The following is a 21,317-nucleotide window of genomic DNA, read 5'->3' on the forward strand; positions in this document are numbered from 1 at the left end:
CGCCGATGAGTTCGTTCAGCACGCGGTAGCACTCTTTACCGCCCTCGAAACTCTCCTCGTAGAACTCGCTGAAGTTTACGATGCTGGCGAAGATCACGCCGACGTTGTCGTGGTCCTTGGAGTAGCTCTGAGTCACTTTCAGCTGCTCGGCCACGTGGATGGGGATGATGTTGCGCAGCAGCCAGTCGGCCTGGTCGCGCATCGTCTGGATCTTGATGCGGTGCTTGTCGGCTTCGACGTTGCCGTGGTAGTGCAGGCGGTAGCTGACCTCGAACTCACGATTCAGGAACCACACGAGAAGAAGCAGCAGGAAGAACGACAAGATCGCCTCGGGAACCAGCATGTCTAGAGCTGTGGGATTCAACTGACCTGTCCAACTTGTATCAAGACTGGTGTTACTCGAGTTCCTGTAACAGTGGCATAAATAGACACAGCAGCAGAATCTCAGTTATGAATATAACGTTTACAGGCAGTTATTTACTATTAAATAATGGTATGAATGCAGGATCAGGGTCAACATCCAAATGGTTCTAAAAAACAATATGCAGTGCATTATGGTCCTAAAACACACTTACCCAGTTACTGGAAAACTCATGCTGGTGCAGAAAGACAAAAATGACTATCAGTAACTGGAGCACACTGCTAAGCTCTACATCATCAGTTCATTTATTCACAAGAATTGTAAATGCCTGTATTTAACAAACTTATCTAACATACTGCACTCAAAAGCAGAGAGCCAATGTGATGTTAACCAGGGTGTTGGTTTATAATCTTTATAACTGACCTTGGCCTGGTGGGGGCACTGTAGAGTACAGCCAGCAGAGACACTCCTGTGGCGGTGGCCAGAACCGAGCGCATCCAGAAACTCAGCTGGCAAAAATTGCAGTACTGGATGATGGCAATGATAATGGCACTGCACATGAACATAGTTACCTACCACAACAAGAAATGTCAAAACTTAATGAAATGTAGAAATGCAAAGCTGCACACAGCTCAGTTGGAGGTTTTTCTTATAGTTTGCCACACGCACATTATTTTTGTGTCATCAAAAACTATTTTGCAGTACTGTTTAATCCTAAAAGTAGACACGATACCTGCTGCCCTGGCTGACTTTCGAAACGTTTTATCTATTATCATTCATCATTACATTGAATTTTTAAAAAAAGAAACATTTCACTGCATCAGCAAATACACACTTTAAACCTCTCTGTGTCAACGGTCTGGCAGACTTAACTCTGTAATTCCCTGTTACTAGAAAAACATCAATATTAAATAAACATCGATAATGTTAGACATTTAATCAACACCTTCTGACCAATCAAAATTGGAATAATCAGAATTAAGTGTAAAAAAATTGTAATCTTGAAAAAGAAAAAGTAAAAACTAAACTACAAACACACTCCTTCGAAAACCTTCCGTGCTTACTGTCTGTCTTACCTGAATAGGCATGTGGAGGCTGCATGCCAGGTGGGAGAAAACCGAAATGGCAGGAAGGGACACAAGCACAGCGCCTACCACATGACGGGGCACCCACCCAGACACCAACTTCAGGAGGGACTGAGTGCAGCTGAACACGTTGTCCAGGTAGAAGGTCATACTGGTGTTTGGTGCATGAGGGGTGAAATAAGGGTTAATTAGGGGTGTAAAAAATAAATTCACATCGGTGTGCTCGTGTCAGTATTTTAAATATGAAACCGTATAAACTAGGCAAATCTCGGTATGGGTACAGTTCAATGGTATTTTCCCTTGGCACTGTGTTTCTCTCTCTAGGTCTTTCAATTTCAGGGGTGTGGCCTTGGTGACTGCCAGACTAATTGAATAAAATGAGACTGTCTGTCCCACAGGTATAGACTATGCCCTGAAGGAGAGAGAAATGAACGCCAATTTAATATGAATTATGACTTCTGTCATTCTCACTTACAAGTAAACTTGCACTCTTTTTCTCTTCTTTAAAAAAACACTGTCCCAAAGCAGCTTTAAGGAAATAAATACATTTTTAATATAAATAGTAAAATTTATGAATTTGTCCCTATAATTGTATCCCTAATGAGTGAGCCAGTGGTGAGAGAAAAACTCTCAGTTAAGAAACTTTAAGAGGAAACACACTCTGAAGGAAACCTGACCTCATCTGAGTGACACAGAATATCCATTCGTTATACTAATAGTTCACTAATGGAGAAGTTAAAAACAACAACAAAAACCATGGTCAATGAGAGGTGGTTAAGGCATTGGACTTTAAAATCAGAAGGTCACATGTTAAATCCCAGCACCACCAAGCTGCCACTGCTGGGCCGTTGAGCAAGACCCTTAACCCTCAACTGGCTCAATTGTAAGTCGCTCTGGATATTGTAGCTAACTGTTTCAATTAATTACAGTACAAATCCCTCTTCAACAGTAACCCCATGCATATTTAGGCTGTACATGTTGTGCAATCCTCAGCATGTCAGCAACGACTCGATGCAGATCTTTAGCATGCTACCTGGTTAACTAGGCCTGTTCTGAGTCTATAGCTATTTAACAGTTTTTACAGTATTTACCGTTTATCTCAACACAGCAAAACTACATGCTACTATGTTCTGCAATGTGCCAAAGTAAATTAGCCTTAACAAATAACCCAAACAAAATGGATATAACAATGTAATAAAGTTATTTTTCAAAAAATACAAAGACATTAAAAAGAGGCTAATTAGATTGTCAATATGTCATATCCATACCAATCCCTTTGTCTTATTTTTGTATATTTATTTTACAGTATTATTTTTATACTTTATAGTTGTACCTTTTATTTTTATATTCTATTTACACGTTAGACAGTCATAAAAAGCATTTGACTAAATCTTGTTCTCTGTACGAATGTGTATGTGACAAATTTTGATTTGATCTCATTTAATTCCAAATCTATAAAAAATGTCCCCCGTGATAACCGAAAGGTATATGCAGCAGTTTTATCTTCTCCTTCGCTGCTCTGCTTTTACACTCACCGAATAGACAGGATGAGAGACACAAGCTCGAGTACAGCGGCGGTCACCGCCAGGCCGAACGTCGTGGCAGGAGGCATCTCCATGGTAACCATCGGGTAGAGGAAGCAGGCGAGCGTGAGGGCGAGGAAGACAGCGCACGACAGCAGCACGTCCAGCAGAGAACTAAACACGGGACTAGCAAACGTCTGCACGGGAGCGTGGCTTGTCACCTGGGAAAGATAAAAAAAAAAAATAAAAAAATAAAAAAAGAGTTCCATGATTGTCCAAAAATAAATAAAATTCACTATATAGTGCACTATTTAAAATAGGGTGTGTGGTTTAGGACATATCCGACCTTCCTCAGTCTGCAGGCACAATGGATTTGGCCCAAACTACCCCATATTCCCTACAACCATCTTACTAACATCATTACACTGTGTATGGGTTTTAAATAATCCTTTCTTTAATCTTTAGGTTATAAAAAAAAAAAAGCCACTTTCTTACCACTGTCAGCATTAAAATACCTGGGTGCAGAAAATAAGACATTTGGGTAATGACCTTATTTGGGACAAGTCCAATTTAGACTTATCTATAGGTCACATATTCACCATCACGAATATCTCACTATCATGTGTGATTTGGGATACATCCCTTTTGACTTATGATCGTGTATAACATAGAATATATAGTGAACAGGTGATTTGAGACACATCCAATTTAAACCAGTGATTGAAAGACCCTAGCAGGATGTGTGTTTGACTAAAGATTGTATGATGTGTGGTTTCTTTTATGTAGACTATATAATGAATGAGTGTGGAATAAGTGGTTTGGGACACACCTGATAGTCCAATGATACTGTTTATGACCCAGAACATACCTGCAGCATCAAAGCATTGATGCATCATGCTGTTCAACTATTTTGTACAACATGGCAGAAAAAGAAAAACAAATGTGTGTTTGTGTGCGCGCGCGCGTGTGTGTGTGTGTGTGTGTGTGTGTGTGTACCTCCTGCTGGTAATTTTTACGATAGGCAGACTCCAGAGATTTCTCTAGGAAGTTCAGGCTCAGTTTGTTGATTGGTGGCTTAAAGAAATAATCTTTCATCAAGCTGAGAGAAGAAGTGAGGACCCCCAAAAAAAAAGAAATAAACAACAGAAACAATTTAGAGAAATTTAATATCAAACACAAACTCAATCTTACTCTCTGCATCTCGTCTGCATTCTCACCTGTCCTCCTTAATGACTTCAACAAAGTGCACGTCACTCTTCTCTCGAAAGCCTTTGCTGCGGAGCGGAATTAAAGCAGAGTGGTCCATGGCTCCGCCTCCTCCAGTCCCGGTTCCACCTCCCCCTGTTGACCCCGTCCCTAGACTCCTGTCCTTCTGCAGCATCTCGCACAGGGAGGCCTGGCTGGCTCGAACGGCTTCCTCACACAGCGGACTGAGGAGCCCGTTCACAGCTTTTGGGAACTAAGAAAAAAACGCATTTAAGAATAATCACATTTAGGTGTTTATTTTTGCTAATTGATTATTTTTCTTTAAATTAAGGCTTTTGGTTAAATATACATTATAATATAAAATCACAATCAATGCTGTAGCATCCTTTTTAGCTGCCCTAAAAACTGAAGTGTGGCTAATAAATCTCCTGAGAAAGATAGAGAGAGCGAAACACTGACTTTTTGTATCACAGATCAGGCACTGGCAAAAAAAACAAAACAAAAAAAAAAAAACAATAAAAAGGCTCCAAATCCACATCTTGTTCACTGTATAGTGCACTACTTAAAATAGGGTGTGTGTTTAGGACATATCCTACCTTTATCAGCCTGCAGGCACAGTGGATTTGGCCCAATCCACACCATATTGTACATGTGCCAGCACTGTTACTGTGGCAACCAGTGTAGATGTGTGTGCGGGTAAATGCCACTACAGTATGAACACTTGCATTAAATTTGTTCATTTCAATGTTGTGCGAAAGCCTTCACACTAAATCGCTAGCTGCCATCTGTCGATGTGTATATTGGCTTGTTTTAAAATACGTATAGTCTCAGCTCTTCGCTACAATTATCTTCTCGCCATTGCGTTGGGATGAACAACCCCACAGCAGCTAGCGAACCTGTCAATAAGAGCACAAGCTCATTTCCTGCTTATGAAAAAGCACTCGATCCGATTGTCCGAGGGATAGGAAGCACCCTACATACGCTCTCATTCAATCGCTTTGTAAATGTCAAGAACGTTGAGGGGGGAAAAAAAGTAATATGAAATATATGAAATATAAATGGAAATTTAGCATTGTGCGTTTCCGTCAGTTCCTGTAATGCAGATCGTTTTAACGATGAGCCGCACGGCAGCATTATCAAAAGAGCAACAGCCGAACACACTCATCGAAAGATTGGTCAATATTTACACATACTCTGGGTTCAGGGTCGGCTTACACAGGTGCTCGAGTTGGGTGTGTGTTTTTTTATTTATTTTTTTTTAGCTTGTCCTACTATTGGTTTATGCAGACTTATTGACAAATCAAAATCACTAGACTCTGTTGGAAAGATTAGATCATTCAAAAAGCAGATCCCCCAACATGTCTACACAATGTCTACACTATAGTTTCAATAGTGAAAGGATGATTCACAGAATGAGTAGCTCACCTTTCATATCTTATGGTCTTTTTTTAGTTTTTTTATTACGTGCCTCCCATAGTTATTGTAACAATAATAATATTCTGACAAAAAAAACGGATGTATTGCATGGTGTATCGATTATTGACTCGGACCAGAGTCATGAGATGAACTACTCAACACCGTTTCCTGTGTAATGCACTGCGTAGTGTCTACGTGATAAGAGAACGAACAACTCGAACTAGAAGAGTCGAGAGGTAAACTACTCAATTCGGTCTCCTGCACAAAACCTAGGGAGATTTTGCGATGCTTTGCTAATGCATGTCTGAGGGCTCACGGATTTGTGTTTATTACTTGATGTTGAGGTGTTCACCTTGCTGCTGTTGGCTTTGTGCTCATCCTGGCCGCCATTTTGTGTCATCTCATCAGCCAGCAAATTACCAGCGGCCTCCACTACTACAGTACAGGACACACATGGAGACTGCAGACGAGAGAGAGAGAGAGAGAGAGAGAGAGAGCGCAACAGACAGTCTGTAAATCGCTATGCATATATGTGGCCCACACCCTTATGGCTGTGTGTGCATGCGCAACTTGTGCATGTGTGTATGTAAGAGAGAAAGCTCTACCTTAATGTGGTCAACCACAGCAGCGTGTGTGAGCTCAGAAGTGTGTGTGTGTGGGGAAGGCCTTGGCGTTTCACTGGAGTCTCGTCCCAGGCTGTTCTGAGAACAGCCGCACTGCGAGCCCATCTTCCTCCCAGAGATTAGATACGTCTTTAAGCCTGCGTGCACACACACAATTCTTACATGAGCACATGTGTGATCATGGAATGATGTGACTTCATGAAAATGATGGTAACATTATAAGAACACATTTCTCCACACACACACACACACTGCTCTATCCATGGCAAGAGTAAAAGCGCCACGATACTATATCCTTTATGCACAACTGCACCATCACACACTACACACACACGATCCTAATAGTACATAATCAATTCACATATAAGTAATATACACACAAAAACGAAGTCCTCTACGCCACTGGACTGCGTGTGATTTCCTCAGTCTCGTTCTGTAAAAGTGAGTGGCATGTGTGTGAATCTGCTCATAACATCATGCCCATCCATCGCTCAGCGTTGCCATGGCACTCTCACACATACTTACAAATCTTCCTGAATTTAACTGAAGCCCCCCCTGAAAAGAGCAACTAAAATGTAAATTCGCAATACTTTCTATAAAAGAAATTCCAGTTTACTCTCACATCTAGCCCCACTTTGCTGAGCATGCACCATTTCCTGTCACATGACCCCCTGACCCGGGCTAGCGTTGTCTTGTGTGTGGCATGTCGCAGCTTTTCACTTTACTGGAAAAGGAAAAGTTTAATTCCTGGAAATGCGACACGACGTGTCGATTACATGTATGCGCGTGTGTGTCAGTACACACCAAAAGGGATACTGTCCATCTTTCAGCTCTGCTATTTTTCCAACTAATCACATTGTTTCCATTCAGTCTGCCAACTCAGTAAAGGGGGAGGTCATAATGTGAGTGTATGGGAAAGGGAGACAGACAGACAGAGAAGGGGATTCGATGCAAATGTATGAAACTGAGACTAAAAAAAGGAAGGGTTATGAGTATGGCTGTCTTATTGTGCATGAGAGGAAAACAGAGAAAGAGAAAGAAAATTAGACACTATAAGAAATGGTGTCTAGTGGAAAGACTAAATTTAAAACTTACAGGAATTTGACAGTGTGTGTATATGAGAGTGACAGAACTTAAAAAATATAAATAAATAAAAAGGAAAAGGCTGTAAAAAATGTGTGTGTGAGAGAGAAAGTAAAAGTAGAAAAGAACAACAAGAACCAGATAAAGCACTAATCCAACAAGATGCTAATCAAACACTCAGCACTCATGCCTGATTTCTTTGTCCTTATGAACTTCCTCTCTCATTTCATTTCTTCTTTTCTCTCTTTCTCTTTCTCTTTCCCCCCGGCTTCCTTACTTCCTGTGCTGCTCACTCTTCCTGGCTTTTCCTGACGCCTCCATATTAGGGCACGATGATGAGCCGAAGGATTGTCCCTGGGCTTTGCACATTTGGTTCTCTCCTTCTTCATTCGTCCTCTCGTCCACCCCATTCTCCCCTGCTGCTTTATAAGCTGAACAACATCTGTCCCCTCTCTTCCTTTCTCTCTACTCCCAACACTCCCTTTCTCGCCATCATGCCATCGTCACTGCAGCACGCTGGATTTACAGTGCATTGTGGGGAACAATAACACCACGACAACATGGCTGCAACCCCGGATAGCAAACCGCATAAGAAATATAAACACTCAAAGGTGTGAAAGTGGAAAAAGTTACGAGAGCATTGATATAAATCCAAGACTTGTAGCTGCGCTGCCTTTAAAGAAAAAAAATGTCGCAGCTGTGACCGATCAGATTCGAGAATTAGCATCGTGTGTGTCATTACAAAGACGAGTACTGAGCAAAAAAAGGATATCCTTGTCTGCAGACACTAACAAACACTCACATACGAAAAAAGTGAGAGAGAGAGAGAGAGAGAGAGAGAGAGAGAGAGAGAGAGAGAGAGAGAGAGAGAAAAAAAACAGGGAAGACAACTCAGCCTTAGTGCGACTTTGTCATTTAGCAACATATGTGATAATCCTCCTGCAGGTAAGCCATCAGACCGAAGGTCACGGTGTGTATGTGTGCGTGTGTGTGTGTGTGTGCGCGCACTGAAAGCAACGTGGCCAGCGTTTGTACAGTGTCCAAGGACGTCAAAGTCGTCCCTGAAAACTTGTACCTGAATAGAGGGGCCACATACCTGAGCACTCACTTGCAGATAACTGCACACACACACACACACACACACACGGTCACAGACACACAATACAAAGTGTGCACTATTTATTAACCCCTTCCAGTTCAACATTTAATTGAACTCAATTGGAATCAGACTTCTATATGAATTTTAATACTCATTATTATACGAGTTTTAATACTCATTATTGTTAACTGGTGAAAGTCTAACACTAATACATACACACTCCACATGCACAACCAAAGCAATTCACAGCACTAAGCATGTTTGGTTACATCACCCCTGACCCATGTAAATGGTGTGTACAGTTTGTGTGATAGATGGACATGGTTGGTGAGGTCTGTATGATACAGGCTTTACAGTCTTACTGATGGGTGGAAAAAAGAAAAGTCAAAAATACTAATAAAGCAATCAAAAGGTAACAAGTTATGACTGATTTGTTATAAAGCAATTAACTGCCTCTAGACAGCACATTTAATTCATACCAGAGCAAAAGCTGATCATGGCTACAGTTTAAAAAATAAATTTTAGCCTTATATGAAACGGCCCTGTAATCGCCTCATGAGATCCTAAGCTGCAAAAGCATCTTTACTTTGCGTTGGTCATCGTCAAAAATGTCTTCATATCCAATTATTTACCCTATAAGGCCCTGACAGCCGACGTTATGATGATACGGTGGAAGCATACCGAAATCATTTACTCATTAGCTACAATAGACATTTCACAGCTCACTAATATGGCAGTTAGACCAGTCATTTCATACCGCAAGATATTGCAATTATAAGGAGCAATTCATCCTATAAATGACATGCTGCTCGATTGAACAAAAAAGGTAATCGAGGCTGAACATGAGGGGGTAGTGAACTTTATTTCTGATACAAAACAAAAGATGGCGCCGTTTTGAAAAAAGAAAACTGGTAAATAACATGTCGTCATTGTGCGCTCGCTTAGGCCCCGTAAATCAGCACTCAGCAATGTTAATTTCAACCCCAAACCCTTTTCACACACAGAATAGGTGTAAGGAGCATAAATGACCCCTGCTATAAAGTAGCTGTAGGCAGAGATATCATTAAAACTAAAGCGTCAATAGAGCGGTCTGCACTACTGTGATGGAAAATTTATCAACACACTCAGTTATTTAAAAAAGAAATTATAAAAAAAAAGAGGTCAGCAGTGGACTGTTGAACCCAGTGTGTGATAAGGTTTATTACATTAGAAAAGTGTGTGTATGTTTGCGTGGGTAACGATGCACTAGAGGGCGGCCTGCATAGAGGATCCTTCAGCGTGTGTGGGTGTGGGGGAGTTTATCAGCGTTCATGTTCCACACCCGGTGGACTTCGGTATTTACACACCACATCACACACACCTTTACGGTGCTTAATTTAGCCCTGCCCTGGCTCCGTTAGTTATTAGTTATGACATGAAGGACTAAAATAGCAGCATGGTGTGTGCAAACATCCACACACACACACACACACACACACACACACACACACTTTTATAGGACAACACAGTCACTGCAGTGTATTCATGAACCTAATTACCATTTGTATAAAACTCCAACAAGCCCTCCAATCTCACACACACACACACACACACACACCTGCCATCAGAAGGATTCCCAAGCATGTAAAGGAGTTCTTGCTCTCCATATCATTCTTGATTATCAGCACAGAAAATAAAACAATTTTTGCAGCTGTTGCATGCATCTCCTAAACATTATGAATCATTCTAGAAAGTTAGCAAGAGAGAAATACAATCATTATAGTAGATTCTGCAAAGGAAACTACACCCCCCCACACACCCCCTCCGCATCGCAACATCCTTTCTTTTCAGTAAATTCTCGCCTGTTAAACTTTAACACACAGACTTGTAACATGGGGCTTTGGCTGCGCTGACCTCTGCAGAGCTCCAGCACGTTACACCGTACACCACGATGATGTAGACTAATTTTAGCAGTGTACAAGCTTAAAGTAGTAAATAGTAATATCTGATCTGAATATAATTTATTACATAAACCTGTGGTGTGCAGGCCGAGGATAGAAGATATTTTCTGCTTTTTATGTTCATAGTCCCCGTCCTTCATGCTGCTCTAGGCGTCATTTCAGTTAGGATGGGTCACGTCTATTTTGCAAGAAGATGCAAATTTCAAATGTGTCTGTCTTTTGCGCGTGTGCGTGTGCTTGAAAGTGTGTGTGTGTGTGTGTGTGTGTGTGTGAGTGAAGGAAAGGGTAGCTCCTTATCTGCAGAAACACTCCAGGGTGATTAATACTCTGAGATGGAGAAACAGCATGTATTTATGTGAGTATGTGAGTATGTGAGAGTGTGTGTGTGTGTGTGTGTGTGTGTGTGTCTCCTTGGGCAGAAAACACACACATGGCAGTAAAAATGCCAACCAGTTGCCTTCACTGACAATGTAAAGGAAGCTTTCATATCGTTTTTAATTATTTTCATTGCTCTTACCTGATTCTAACTTAACTTTAAGTTATTTAACAGGAATTAAACAGAAATTGGTATTTCAACAGTCTGAAGTATATGCTTGTGTGTGTGTGTGTGTGTGTGTGTGTGTGTGCGCGCGTGTGTATTGGGTTAAAATCTACAGTATAGTACCATTGTTGAATTAAAAAAATAACAAAAAGAACCGCTATGCCTTTTTCCACTAAGAATAACAGAAAAAAGACCACACCTACTTCACCGAGACTGATAGGCCCAGACACTACACCTTCACCGAGACTGATAGGCCCAGACACTACACCTTCACCGAGACTGATAGGCCCAGACACTACACCTTCACCGAGACTGATAGGCCCAGACACTACACCTTCACCGAGGCTGATAGGCCCAGACACTACACCTTCACCGAGGCTGATAGGCCCAGACACTACACCTTCACCGAGGCTGATAGGCCCAGACACTACACCTTCACCGAGGCTGATAGGCCCAGACACTACACCTTCACCGAGACTGATAGGCCCAGACACTACACCTTCACCGAGACTGATAGGCCCAGACACTGCACCTTCACCGAGGCTGATAGGCCCAGACACTGCACCTTCACCGAGACTGATAGGCCCAGACACTGCACCTTCACCGAGGCTGATAGGCCCAGACACTGCACCTTCACCGAGACTGATAGGCCCAGACACTGCACCTTCACCGAGACTGATAGGCCCAGACACTGCACCTTCACCGAGACTGATAGGCCCAGACACTGCACCATCACCGAGACTGATAGGCCCAGACACTGCACCATCACCGAGACTGATAGGCCCAGACACTACACCATCACCGAGACTGATAGGCCCAGACACTACACCTTCACCGAGACTGATAGGCCCAGACACTACACCTTCACCGAGACTGATAGGCCCAGACACTACACCTTCACCGAGACTGATAGGCTCAGACACTACACATTCACCGAGACTTATAGGCCCAGACACTACACCTTCCCCGAGGCTGATAGGCCCAGACACTACACCTTCCCCGAGGCTGATAGGCCCAGACACTACACCTTCCCCGAGGCTGATAGGCCCAGACACTACACCTTCCCCGAGGCTGATAGGCCCAGACACTACACCTTCCCCGAGGCTGATAGGCCCAGACACTACACCTTCCCCGAGGCTGATAGGCCCAGACACTACACCTTCCCCGAGGCTGATAGGCCCAGACACTACACATTCACCGAGACTGATAGGCCCAGACACTACACATTCACCGAGACTGATAGGCCCAGACACTACACATTCACCGAGGCTGATAGGCCCAGACACTACACCTTCCCCGAGGCTGATAGGCCCAGACACTACACCTTCCCCGAGGCTGATAGGCCCAGACACTACACCTCTCATACTCAAATTGACAAACAGAAATGCCACAACTTCCTCACTGAGACTGACAGTCACAGACCCAAAACCTTCTTCACTGAGACTGAGAACTAAAGAAGTCTTGCCACCCTCAACAAGACTGACAGGCCTGAGAAGCTTTGTCTCCTTCACTGAGCCCGACAGGCAGAGAGGCCACTCCTTTACTGAGCCCGACATACAGAGCCCACACCTCCTTCGCTAAGACCGACATACAGAGCCCACACCTCCTTCACTAAGACCGACATACAGAGGCCACACCTCCTTCACTAAGACCGACATACAGAGGCCACACCTCCTTCACTAAGACCGACATACAGAGACCACACCTCCTTCACTAAGACCGACATACAGAGGCCACACCTCCTTCACCAAGACCGACATACAGAGGCCACACCTCCTTCACTAAGACCGACATGCATTAATTTATTTGAAATTAAATTCCAAACCTGGTGCAGGCCCCTTATTTCTACCCCTTACCTGAAATCTTTATTTATATTTAGTAAGCATTATTTTGAACGCTTTTATTGTAGTTCTTCCAAACGCTGTTGGCTTCCTGTGCGCGTATGCAGTCGTGTTGGTGAGACACACCCGGGAGCAGAAGGAGCATTAAAGCAGCAGCAGAGCGGAGTTGCACGAGTTACAGCAAAACGGGCAGGAAGGAAAACAGGCGCTGATGAGATTAGTTCCTAAACGCAGAGCTCGGTATGATGCACACAAGCAGAAATCCAGCGCATTTTCATTCTATATTTCTATCTTCTTAACGTCACACACTACCGGTTCCTTCAGGTGGTCTCACAGCTGTCATTCCCTTAATACACATGATTGTCAAGTAGTGTCGGAGGAAAACGCCAGAAATAGTCTCACAGCAAAGAGGCAGACGGTGACATAATCCACCTTTCAACTGAGTTATGAGTGTGAGAGAGAGAGAGCGAGAGAGAGAGAGAGTGTTTAGTGGCAATGTTTAGTTTAATCGCTCACACCCTCCAGAGTGAGCCAGTCGTGTGAACTAAGCAGGTTGGCAGCATGCTGGAGGCCATTTGTAGAAAAGTGAAGTGTCCCAAACACACACACACACACACACACACACACACACCCAGTCTGCCTGAAATGTTCCCATCAAATTCTGAAGCAGCAAATATTCCAACATTCAAGAGTGTTACCGCAGTTACATACATTTTATTATTAAAAGTGTTTATTTGGTGTATTTTTAATCACAAATATTTTTTCCTTAAAACAGACAAAAAAAAAAACCTGTTAAATATTTCCCCATAAAAGCGTGTTCCCGAGTGCTCTATACATCCAGCACAGCTATTTAACCACCAACTGGATCTTTATTACTCAAAACACAACTTCATACTTTTTTCCCATCTAAAATTACACTTTTTAAAGAACAGAAGGACCACTTGCATTTCATTAATCTGGATTCACAAACCTGTCCGTAATTTCACAGAGCGACCGTTAAAGGACGTGGCGCGGATTTACCGAGTGCTGATTTTGTGTGTGTAATGAGATAAACTGCGAGCACTGCGGGTATAATTAATGTCGCATGTAAATCAGGGGGAGGAAACGAGATGTAAACGAGCTCTTTATTCGGCGCTCCCAGGAGCCATCGCGAGTTCTCCAAGAGTCTTAAAATAGTCTTCATCTAAGAGAAAACAGGAAAGGACGCTGGACGTGTGCGTTAGTGCACTGCGTTCGCAGTCTACGTTCTCATGTTTCGCACAAGCTTTATACACGAACCTTTTAGTAAATATGGGACTATGTGTTTACATCACAAACCACGGAGGGTGAAAAGCGTGCCGCTTTCTTAAAGTGAAAGAAAAACGCCTAAACGGTTTACATGCAAAAAAATTAAAAATATTTAAAAATTTTGTGAGGTAAGAAAAAACACACAAATGTAGAATTCTAGACTGACATGAAATACGCATGCAAAATAACGCCTCAAACTCGCCTATAAACTCGCCCGCTTTGGGCCGTAGGGCAGCATGGATTATTTTCCTATAACAACACAACATTTCCCATTAGACTGGGAAACCAGAGCCAGGAAAATTACTCTTGCTTTTTTAAGTCACTTACATTACACAGAGAAATCCTATATTGGATTGATTTTATTTTTTTGGTGGGGTCAACGGGTTAAAAATGTTCAGGGTCATCGGGGAACCCTGGTCCTAGAAGATCCGTTTTAGAAATCTGTATCGAACAATTTATAGCCGCATTTATTTATTTTTCCTGACCCAGAGAAACATTATCTTGTAACAGATGGACGAAATCGCGGTACTCTATTCGACGACTTTCAAATGCCTGAACGCCATCTCAAAGAGACAACAGAAACCTAAGTGTCGTTTAAACTCGAGAAGAGATATGCGATATTGATTTAACAAATCAGGGCTTGGAGATGTTTATGTGTATAAATAGTGAAGAAAAAAAAAACTCCCGCTTGCATTAGTTTGGAATTCTCATGACATTATCCAAAGAGTCCCCTAAATGGCGTCTCAAAGTTCTAAAAGAGAAAAAAAAAGAGAGACAGAGAGAGAGAGAGAGAGAGAGAGAGAGAGAGAGAGAGAGAGAGAGAAACAGCTTCAACTGCTCATGCTAGGAGATGGACTGGTGAGTCATCACTGAAGGGAAACAGCCGGGCAAAGTACTGATCGCCTAATGCCACACACACACACACACACACACACACACACACACACACACACACACACACACACCTAAACTAAACTGTCCTAATGTTAGTACTCTGGAAAACATCTCTTTGGGGGCTTTTTTTTTTTTAAGACTCAAGGAATGTCATGTAACTCTCGAGTCAGAAGCCCGAGACGTAACCTGGGCTCGAAAACACGAGTTACTGGTTTGTTTTTTTAGTAAAAGAGGAAAAAGTAAAAAATAAAGGAGGACACATAGCAGTTTATCAACAGGCACAAAAACACACACAAGCTATTTAAATCTTTCGCTTTGCCTTTAAATTAAAACGAAATGTCCTCTGCTCTTTATATAGCGGCTGATGACACCGAGGAAGGCGAACGCGAGCACAAGCTGACACACTGCACGATGCTATCACGACTAACAATAGAGCTGTTTACACGCATCATTAACCCTATTCATCGCCGTCCCTGCTTCAGCCGGAGTGAAATTTAGCTCCTTGTGGCCTTAAAGCCAACCCTGGACTGGGCTGTACTTCAGCAATGTAAACTCCCACATGATAGCGAGACTAGTTTCCCTTCTTATCAGCTGCTATCACATACAAATATGCTCAGCCTAATCCTAACACACTATGCAAACTTGGAGGGCACGGATGCGAGGCGAGCTGCCAACGCTGTCTAGGTTTGCGATGACCAGATGGATCGAAGGGCTACAGATACTAGAGTTGGAGCTTTTATTTATTTTTTTGCACCTTGGGTAGTGTCAATGTAGTGCACCTGTGTCAACATAGAACCTGTTTGTCAAACAAATATGATGTTAAATAAAATCACCAAAATTCATTTTACCAGATCTGCACATTTACTGTATCTGGTTAAACAGTTGATAAACAAAGCGATGTTCAATTTAATTCAACACAAACACTTCACTTCAACACGCTTTAGCAAACTACAAGTACACACATTACCTTTCAGTTGCTCGGTGACGCTCTGCCCGGCGCGTTCCATTACTCTGCCGTCCTCTCTCTCGTAACGGTCATCCAGAAAGCTGGCTGTAGACTCAGACAGGTGGACCTTCCCAGCAACACCAAGCTGCTCCATAAGGTTTGCCAGGTTAACGTCGTTGGACCAGACGTCAAACTTGAAACGCTTCATTCCCAGGATACCACAGAGCACGGTTCCCGTGTGTACGCCCACACGCATGTCCACTGTTTCGGACGTCTCCTGGCAAAACTGTTCGATGGCCTGGATCATACCCAGTCCCATCTCCACGCAGCAGTAGGCGTGGTCGTCACGTGGCTCGGGGCACCCTGCAACGCAGTAATAGCAGTCACCGAGCGTGCTGATCTTCTCGCAGCGGGTCAGCTCGCACAGCCGGTCGAAACGGCCAAACAGGTCGTTTAGCAAACCCACCAGGGCGGGCGCCGATTTGTTTGCGCTCATCTTCGTGAAGCCTACGATGTCAGCGAAGAGGATGCTTACAGGCTCCATGCGTTTCATGTTGAAGGGTCGGAAGATGATCTGGCCACGCGGGATCGACGTCTTCTTGCGCTTGTTGTTCTTGGGGCTGGAGGTCGAGGCACCGGCGCCAGACACAGAGGCCGAACAAGTCCCAGCGCTGTAGCGCTTCCCAGAGCTCTCACTCTCCTCATCGCCCTGCTTCAACAGCTCGTCGGCCACCCGGCTCGGCATGACAGAGTGGATCATGCGCTCCTTCAGTGCCTTCTCCACCTCCAGCTCCTTTCCATGCATGATGGCTTGTCCCACTTTCAGGAACGTGCTCCGGGACCGCACCTCTGACATGATGAACAGATGCATGCCAATCGCATGAGCGCACAGGTGGAGAAGTACTTTTCCGGGCACCAGCCACAGCAGCGGCGCGTCTTGGCTTGACCCCTGAGCTTCACCGTCAGACAAACTCCCCATGTCTTGACCATCCACCTGCGTGATGTCTACCCATCCTAGCGTCTCAAAAAGCACAGAGTACAAAAGCCCCAGAAGCACAGAGGCATAGAGCCGCAGGTGGAGCATGCTATAGAGCAATAGTAGCACTTCCATGCAGAGAGAGAACGTCCCAACAGGAGAGATACACGGCACCGACTCACGATACTCCAGCAGTGTCTGATTGTCCTCTTTCTGCCATTTTAAATTAGCAAAACCGGAAGACTGCATCTGCGGCGCCAGAGTGATGCAAATCGTGATGACGATCAGGAGCAGCGAGGCCTGGTTATAGAGCCAGATGTAGGGCCGCGAGAAGGTGAACAGTAGGAGCAGGAGGCACAAGATGAGGAAGGTCGCCGTGGGAAGCAAGAAGCTGGCAGGTTTGCATCTGAAACCGTTGACTCCGAAGTACACGCCCCACAGCAGCGCGGCCACGGCCAAGTAGAACAGCACATAGCGGAAGCGCCTCTGAGTCTGCGGGAAGCACCGTTCCCTACACGCCTCCTCCAGCGTCGGCGAGTCAAACTTGGGGTCCCAGCACTGCGCCGCCGACCTCTCAAAGAGCTGCGGGACCGTCCGCTGGCTGCGCAGGCTGCTCATCACCGTCCGCCGAATCCCGTATTCGCCCGAGCTGCAGCTGGATGAGATGCTGTACTTGGACGGCTTGGCGCTCCCCGTCGGGCCCTGCTCGCTCACACTTTCGCCCCAGCTCGAGGGCTCGCGTTCCACGGAAACCCGCTTCTGCGAGGGGGCGTCGCTAATGCGGACATTCACGCCTCCTCCTCCGCCGTCGCAGCTAACCTCTGTGTTTTTCAACGCCCGCTGCTGCTGCTGCTGTCGTGGGGATGCCATGACGACAAGCGCTCGCCAACAAGCCCGTCACATAATCAAGGGATGCGGAGGGGATGGAAAGGGGCTGGACGGAGAGAAAAACATCCACAAACAGAACAGACGCCTTTCCAAGCTCTCTCTCTCTCGTATGTGTGTGTGTGTGTGTGTGTGTATATGTGTGTGTGTGTGTCTCAGACTCTCGAGCAGTCCATTAGCCCTGGAGTGGATGACGTCAGCACTCGGATCCCATCAGGCAGGCGCTGAAGCCCCTCGCGTTGCCCCTTTCATCCGCCAAGATTCCGCGAGCCGTAAACCCGCTCCGGCGGCCTTCTCATCCAAGCGCATTTCATCCATACGCAAAAAAACTTTTTTGTTTTATATATATATTGCGAAAGAGATCAAATGAGAGATTTTCCTTAAAGTGTCCTAAACCTAGTTCGTTGTTGAAATCCTGTCCGCCTAAAGTCGCTATTTCGCGTTTCACGTTCCACTTTCCGTGCGAAACACCGCCAAATAAGTGTTCTCTCTCATATTTATATTTTTCTATAATAATAATAATAATAATAATTTCAGATTCAGTCTAAACGTTCCGGCAAAAAAAATAAAACGGATTGTTGTGTTAAATATCGCAGTCTGAAAAAGGGGTTTTCACACCGACCTTAGTCACAGATCGTGTCTCCGGGAGACACGGCGGGTCTCGAAACCGGGCAGCCGGGTGACAAAACCGAGCACAAGCTGAACACCGAGGCATTTCTGCTCACTCGTAACCAACACTGAAGCTGGTCGAGCCATTTTGTGTATATGCGTGTGTGTGTGTGTGTGTCGGGGTTTGAGGCAGGAGGGCCTGTTTCCCTACCGAGCAGCCGCGTCCTTTCCTGAACTCCCTCCTCCGGATATCAGACCGCAATATATCGTGGGTTGTATTAAGAATTTCTTTTTGTCGTAAATGAATAAACCAACGTTAACAATCAAACTACGTTTTCATGAGGGGGGAAAAAAACCCGAGTCGGGGGTTTAGCATGGAGGCTAACCGCGGGGCTCGCGCACATCTGGCACGCGACAAGGGGGAAAAAAAAAAAATACCAAAAATAACAGTGAGGGTGAAGGGGGGCAGCACGCGCGCCTTTACACGCCGTCGAGCAACTTTTCTATCGATCTGCTACGAAATATCGATTATTATGTGTAAATATAAATTTATACACACATTTATCAATATAGCGCCCTTCTGCTAGATTTCTGCTCCTCTACCCAGGCTTTAAGCTCGTTATATAGGATTATGTGGACGTGAAGACGAAAAGAGAGAGAGAGAAATGACGGCGCCACACGTCAGTGCCATGTTCAATAATGTTTCCAGGGCAGGATGGAAAGTTTTTCCTCTCAGGCCCCGTAGTTTCACTTCAGTGCAGGAAAAGAAAGAAAGAAAAAAAAAAAATCCCCGCAAAAAAATAAATAAATAATGAAATAACAAAACATATATCTATATCACCGCGATAGTTCTAGATCCTCCTCGTGAACCGTGTTCAGATCTCTGCAGAATGTCTTCAGGACGTGATATACTGTACAGTTATGCATATAAGGCTGCATTTATGCTCCTGCTGCTGCTGGTGGGCAAGTCCGGGGTTTTTTTTTGGCACGCTCAAGAACGCCAGACAACACTACTGCGTCTCAATCAGGGTTGCCAGATCATCACAAAAAACTCGCATATTAGCGTCTACGTCCCATTTCATTTTCAACTCAAATCGATAGAAATCTAAAGTTACATATATATATATATATATATGAAACATTTGCATTTATACGGGATAGGCATTTGCTTCAACTTTTCAAATTAAGCGCGGGGATCTAAAGCCGGTCTGGCAACCAGGCTGCCAGGGGCTCCTCGTTCTTCCGCACGCTCGGGGGGTTTCTCCCTCCCTGCTGAGGGAGGATACACGGTTTCCGCGTTTATTATTATTATATATATTTTTTTTGTGGAAATGAGAACGATGGTGTTCGTTGTGTCTGGTATTATTCATTAAAGAATATGGAGGAATAAATAATGTGTTTTTGCTAAGCTGGATGTGACGTAGTGCACAAGTTTGGGTACAGGACTTATGTTTTAGGGGAGGGGGGGGGGGGTGAAAGAACACAGAGAGTTGGGTTGCCAGATTGGAGCGACCGACCAATTGAGTGACTGATCAGATCAGAACCCCGGTCACAAATGAGCTTTAGTCGTGATGTGTTTTAAAGTATTTAAGTAGTGAGATTAATTAAAAAAAATTAAAAGTACCTGCCCAAAGAGTAGGGCATATATGACAGCAAAGCTAAGAAATCACGCCTCCAGGGGGAGCCCAGGAGCTCGTCCCGTCACGACAACCATCAAATGGCGGTAGAGTAGAAAACTGGCTATGGGGGTTCCACAAGTATGCACTGAAAAGGGACGTGATTCTCCAAAATGCACTGTTTATAAATCTTCAAATCTTTCAGAAGCACACGGGATCCTGTAATACTATTTGCATATTATTAGCTAAGGACTGTGGTGGAGCCAAAGGTTATCCTGGGAACACTTGGCATGAGATGGGAACACCCACACACAGTCTAGTAGTAACTGAAAAGCCTAAAAACAAATAAATCAAGACACCACCTTAAAAGGAAACCAGTAATCAATCTTCAGATTGAGCTTCAGATAATTTTCACATCAGCAGCACCTGTGGCCCGATTGGCTCGGTTAAATATATACAAATTTGCTGATCTGGGATTTTTGGCACACAACTAGCAGTGCCTAGAGGTTACACTGAAAAAACAATCAGACCAGATCTAGTGACTAGAAGTTCAGAAAACTTCTGCGAGAGGTCAGAGGTGAATGGGGATACCGGTTCAAGCTGCCAGGAAGGCGATGTTAGTGCAAGCACTCTTTACAGATGTGGTGAGCAGAAAAGCACCTCAAGGAGTCAAACCTTCGGGAGAATGGGTTACTACAGCGGAAGACCACATGGAGCAATAGTCTTGTCAGCTAATAATAGTATAAAGCTACAGTGGGACCCAAAGACTCAACAAAATTGTACAGTTGCAGAGTTGCCTGGTCAAATTAATCTTATCTGATTCTTCGATGTGCAGAAGATAGCGTCAGAATTTTGTGTTCACAAACCTGCCTTGCATTAGACATTTAGACTGATGGTGGTGTAATAATCTGGTGAAAGATGTTGGTACCGTTTATCCAAATTGAACATTGTTGAATTTCACAGAATTTCCAAATATTGTCCTTGACCACATGCATGCTTTTAGAGCAACACATTTACCCACCTTGTAGTGGCTACATCCTACATGTCACAAAGCACAAGGTTCTTCCCATCAAAAGATCTGCAATCATTAGGATGTGGGAGAACCTGAAGATGCAGCTGGCAAATGTTCCTAAAAAGCTGGCAAATGACCAAATGGATAAGAATAGTTGAACGTTTTGCTGGTGCCAAGAGCAAACCGTAGTTTAAGGTAGGGTTAGGTTTAGATGTAGCACAGCATTAACTATCTGAATGGATAATTATGTCACTCAAAGGTCTACCCAATGATTATGAATGTGCATACAGGCTAGCAAAATGTGTGTTTCTGAATTTTTATTTTGTTTAATTTTCTAATTCCGCTAACAACTTTTGGTGCTACATGGCTCCCCC

At 44.1% G+C, this 21,317-nt stretch overlaps 1 protein-coding gene across 1 annotated transcript; it reads right to left on the reverse strand.

Moving 5' to 3' along the window:
- Positions 1-338: 338 nt before the first annotated feature.
- adcy9 (adenylate cyclase 9) lies at positions 339-21,290 on the reverse strand. The gene is made up of 9 exons (XM_083550256.1): positions 15,867-21,290; positions 6,197-6,351; positions 5,944-6,051; positions 4,187-4,428; positions 3,966-4,068; positions 2,982-3,190; positions 1,438-1,597; positions 785-933; positions 339-596 (listed from the first exon to the last, which is right to left on the reverse strand). The coding sequence occupies exons 1-9, from the start codon at positions 17,689-17,691 to the stop codon at positions 572-574; spliced, it is 2,976 nt and encodes a 991-aa protein (XP_083406382.1). The 5' UTR covers positions 17,692-21,290; the 3' UTR covers positions 339-571.
- Between the last annotated feature and the right edge of the window lie 27 nt (positions 21,291-21,317).

The sequence above is a fragment of the Silurus aristotelis genome, assembly GCF_946808225.1.
Source record: "Silurus aristotelis genome assembly, chromosome: 9".
NCBI classification, from domain to species: domain Eukaryota; kingdom Metazoa; phylum Chordata; class Actinopteri; order Siluriformes; family Siluridae; genus Silurus; species Silurus aristotelis.

Bases quoted from the DNA above. Each gene is read 5' to 3' on its own strand.
- adcy9 (XM_083550256.1), bottom strand. From the start codon at position 17,691: ATGGCATCCCCACGACAGCAGCAGCAGCAGCGGGCGTTGAAAAACACA. The intron at 3,191-3,965 runs GTACACACACAC...TATCTTTCCCAG, and splicing joins GTAAAAATTACCAGCAGGAG to GTGACAAGCCACGCTCCCGT. The intron at 934-1,437 runs GTAAGACAGACA...TTGTTGTGGTAG, and splicing joins GCCTCCACATGCCTATTCAG to GTAACTATGTTCATGTGCAG.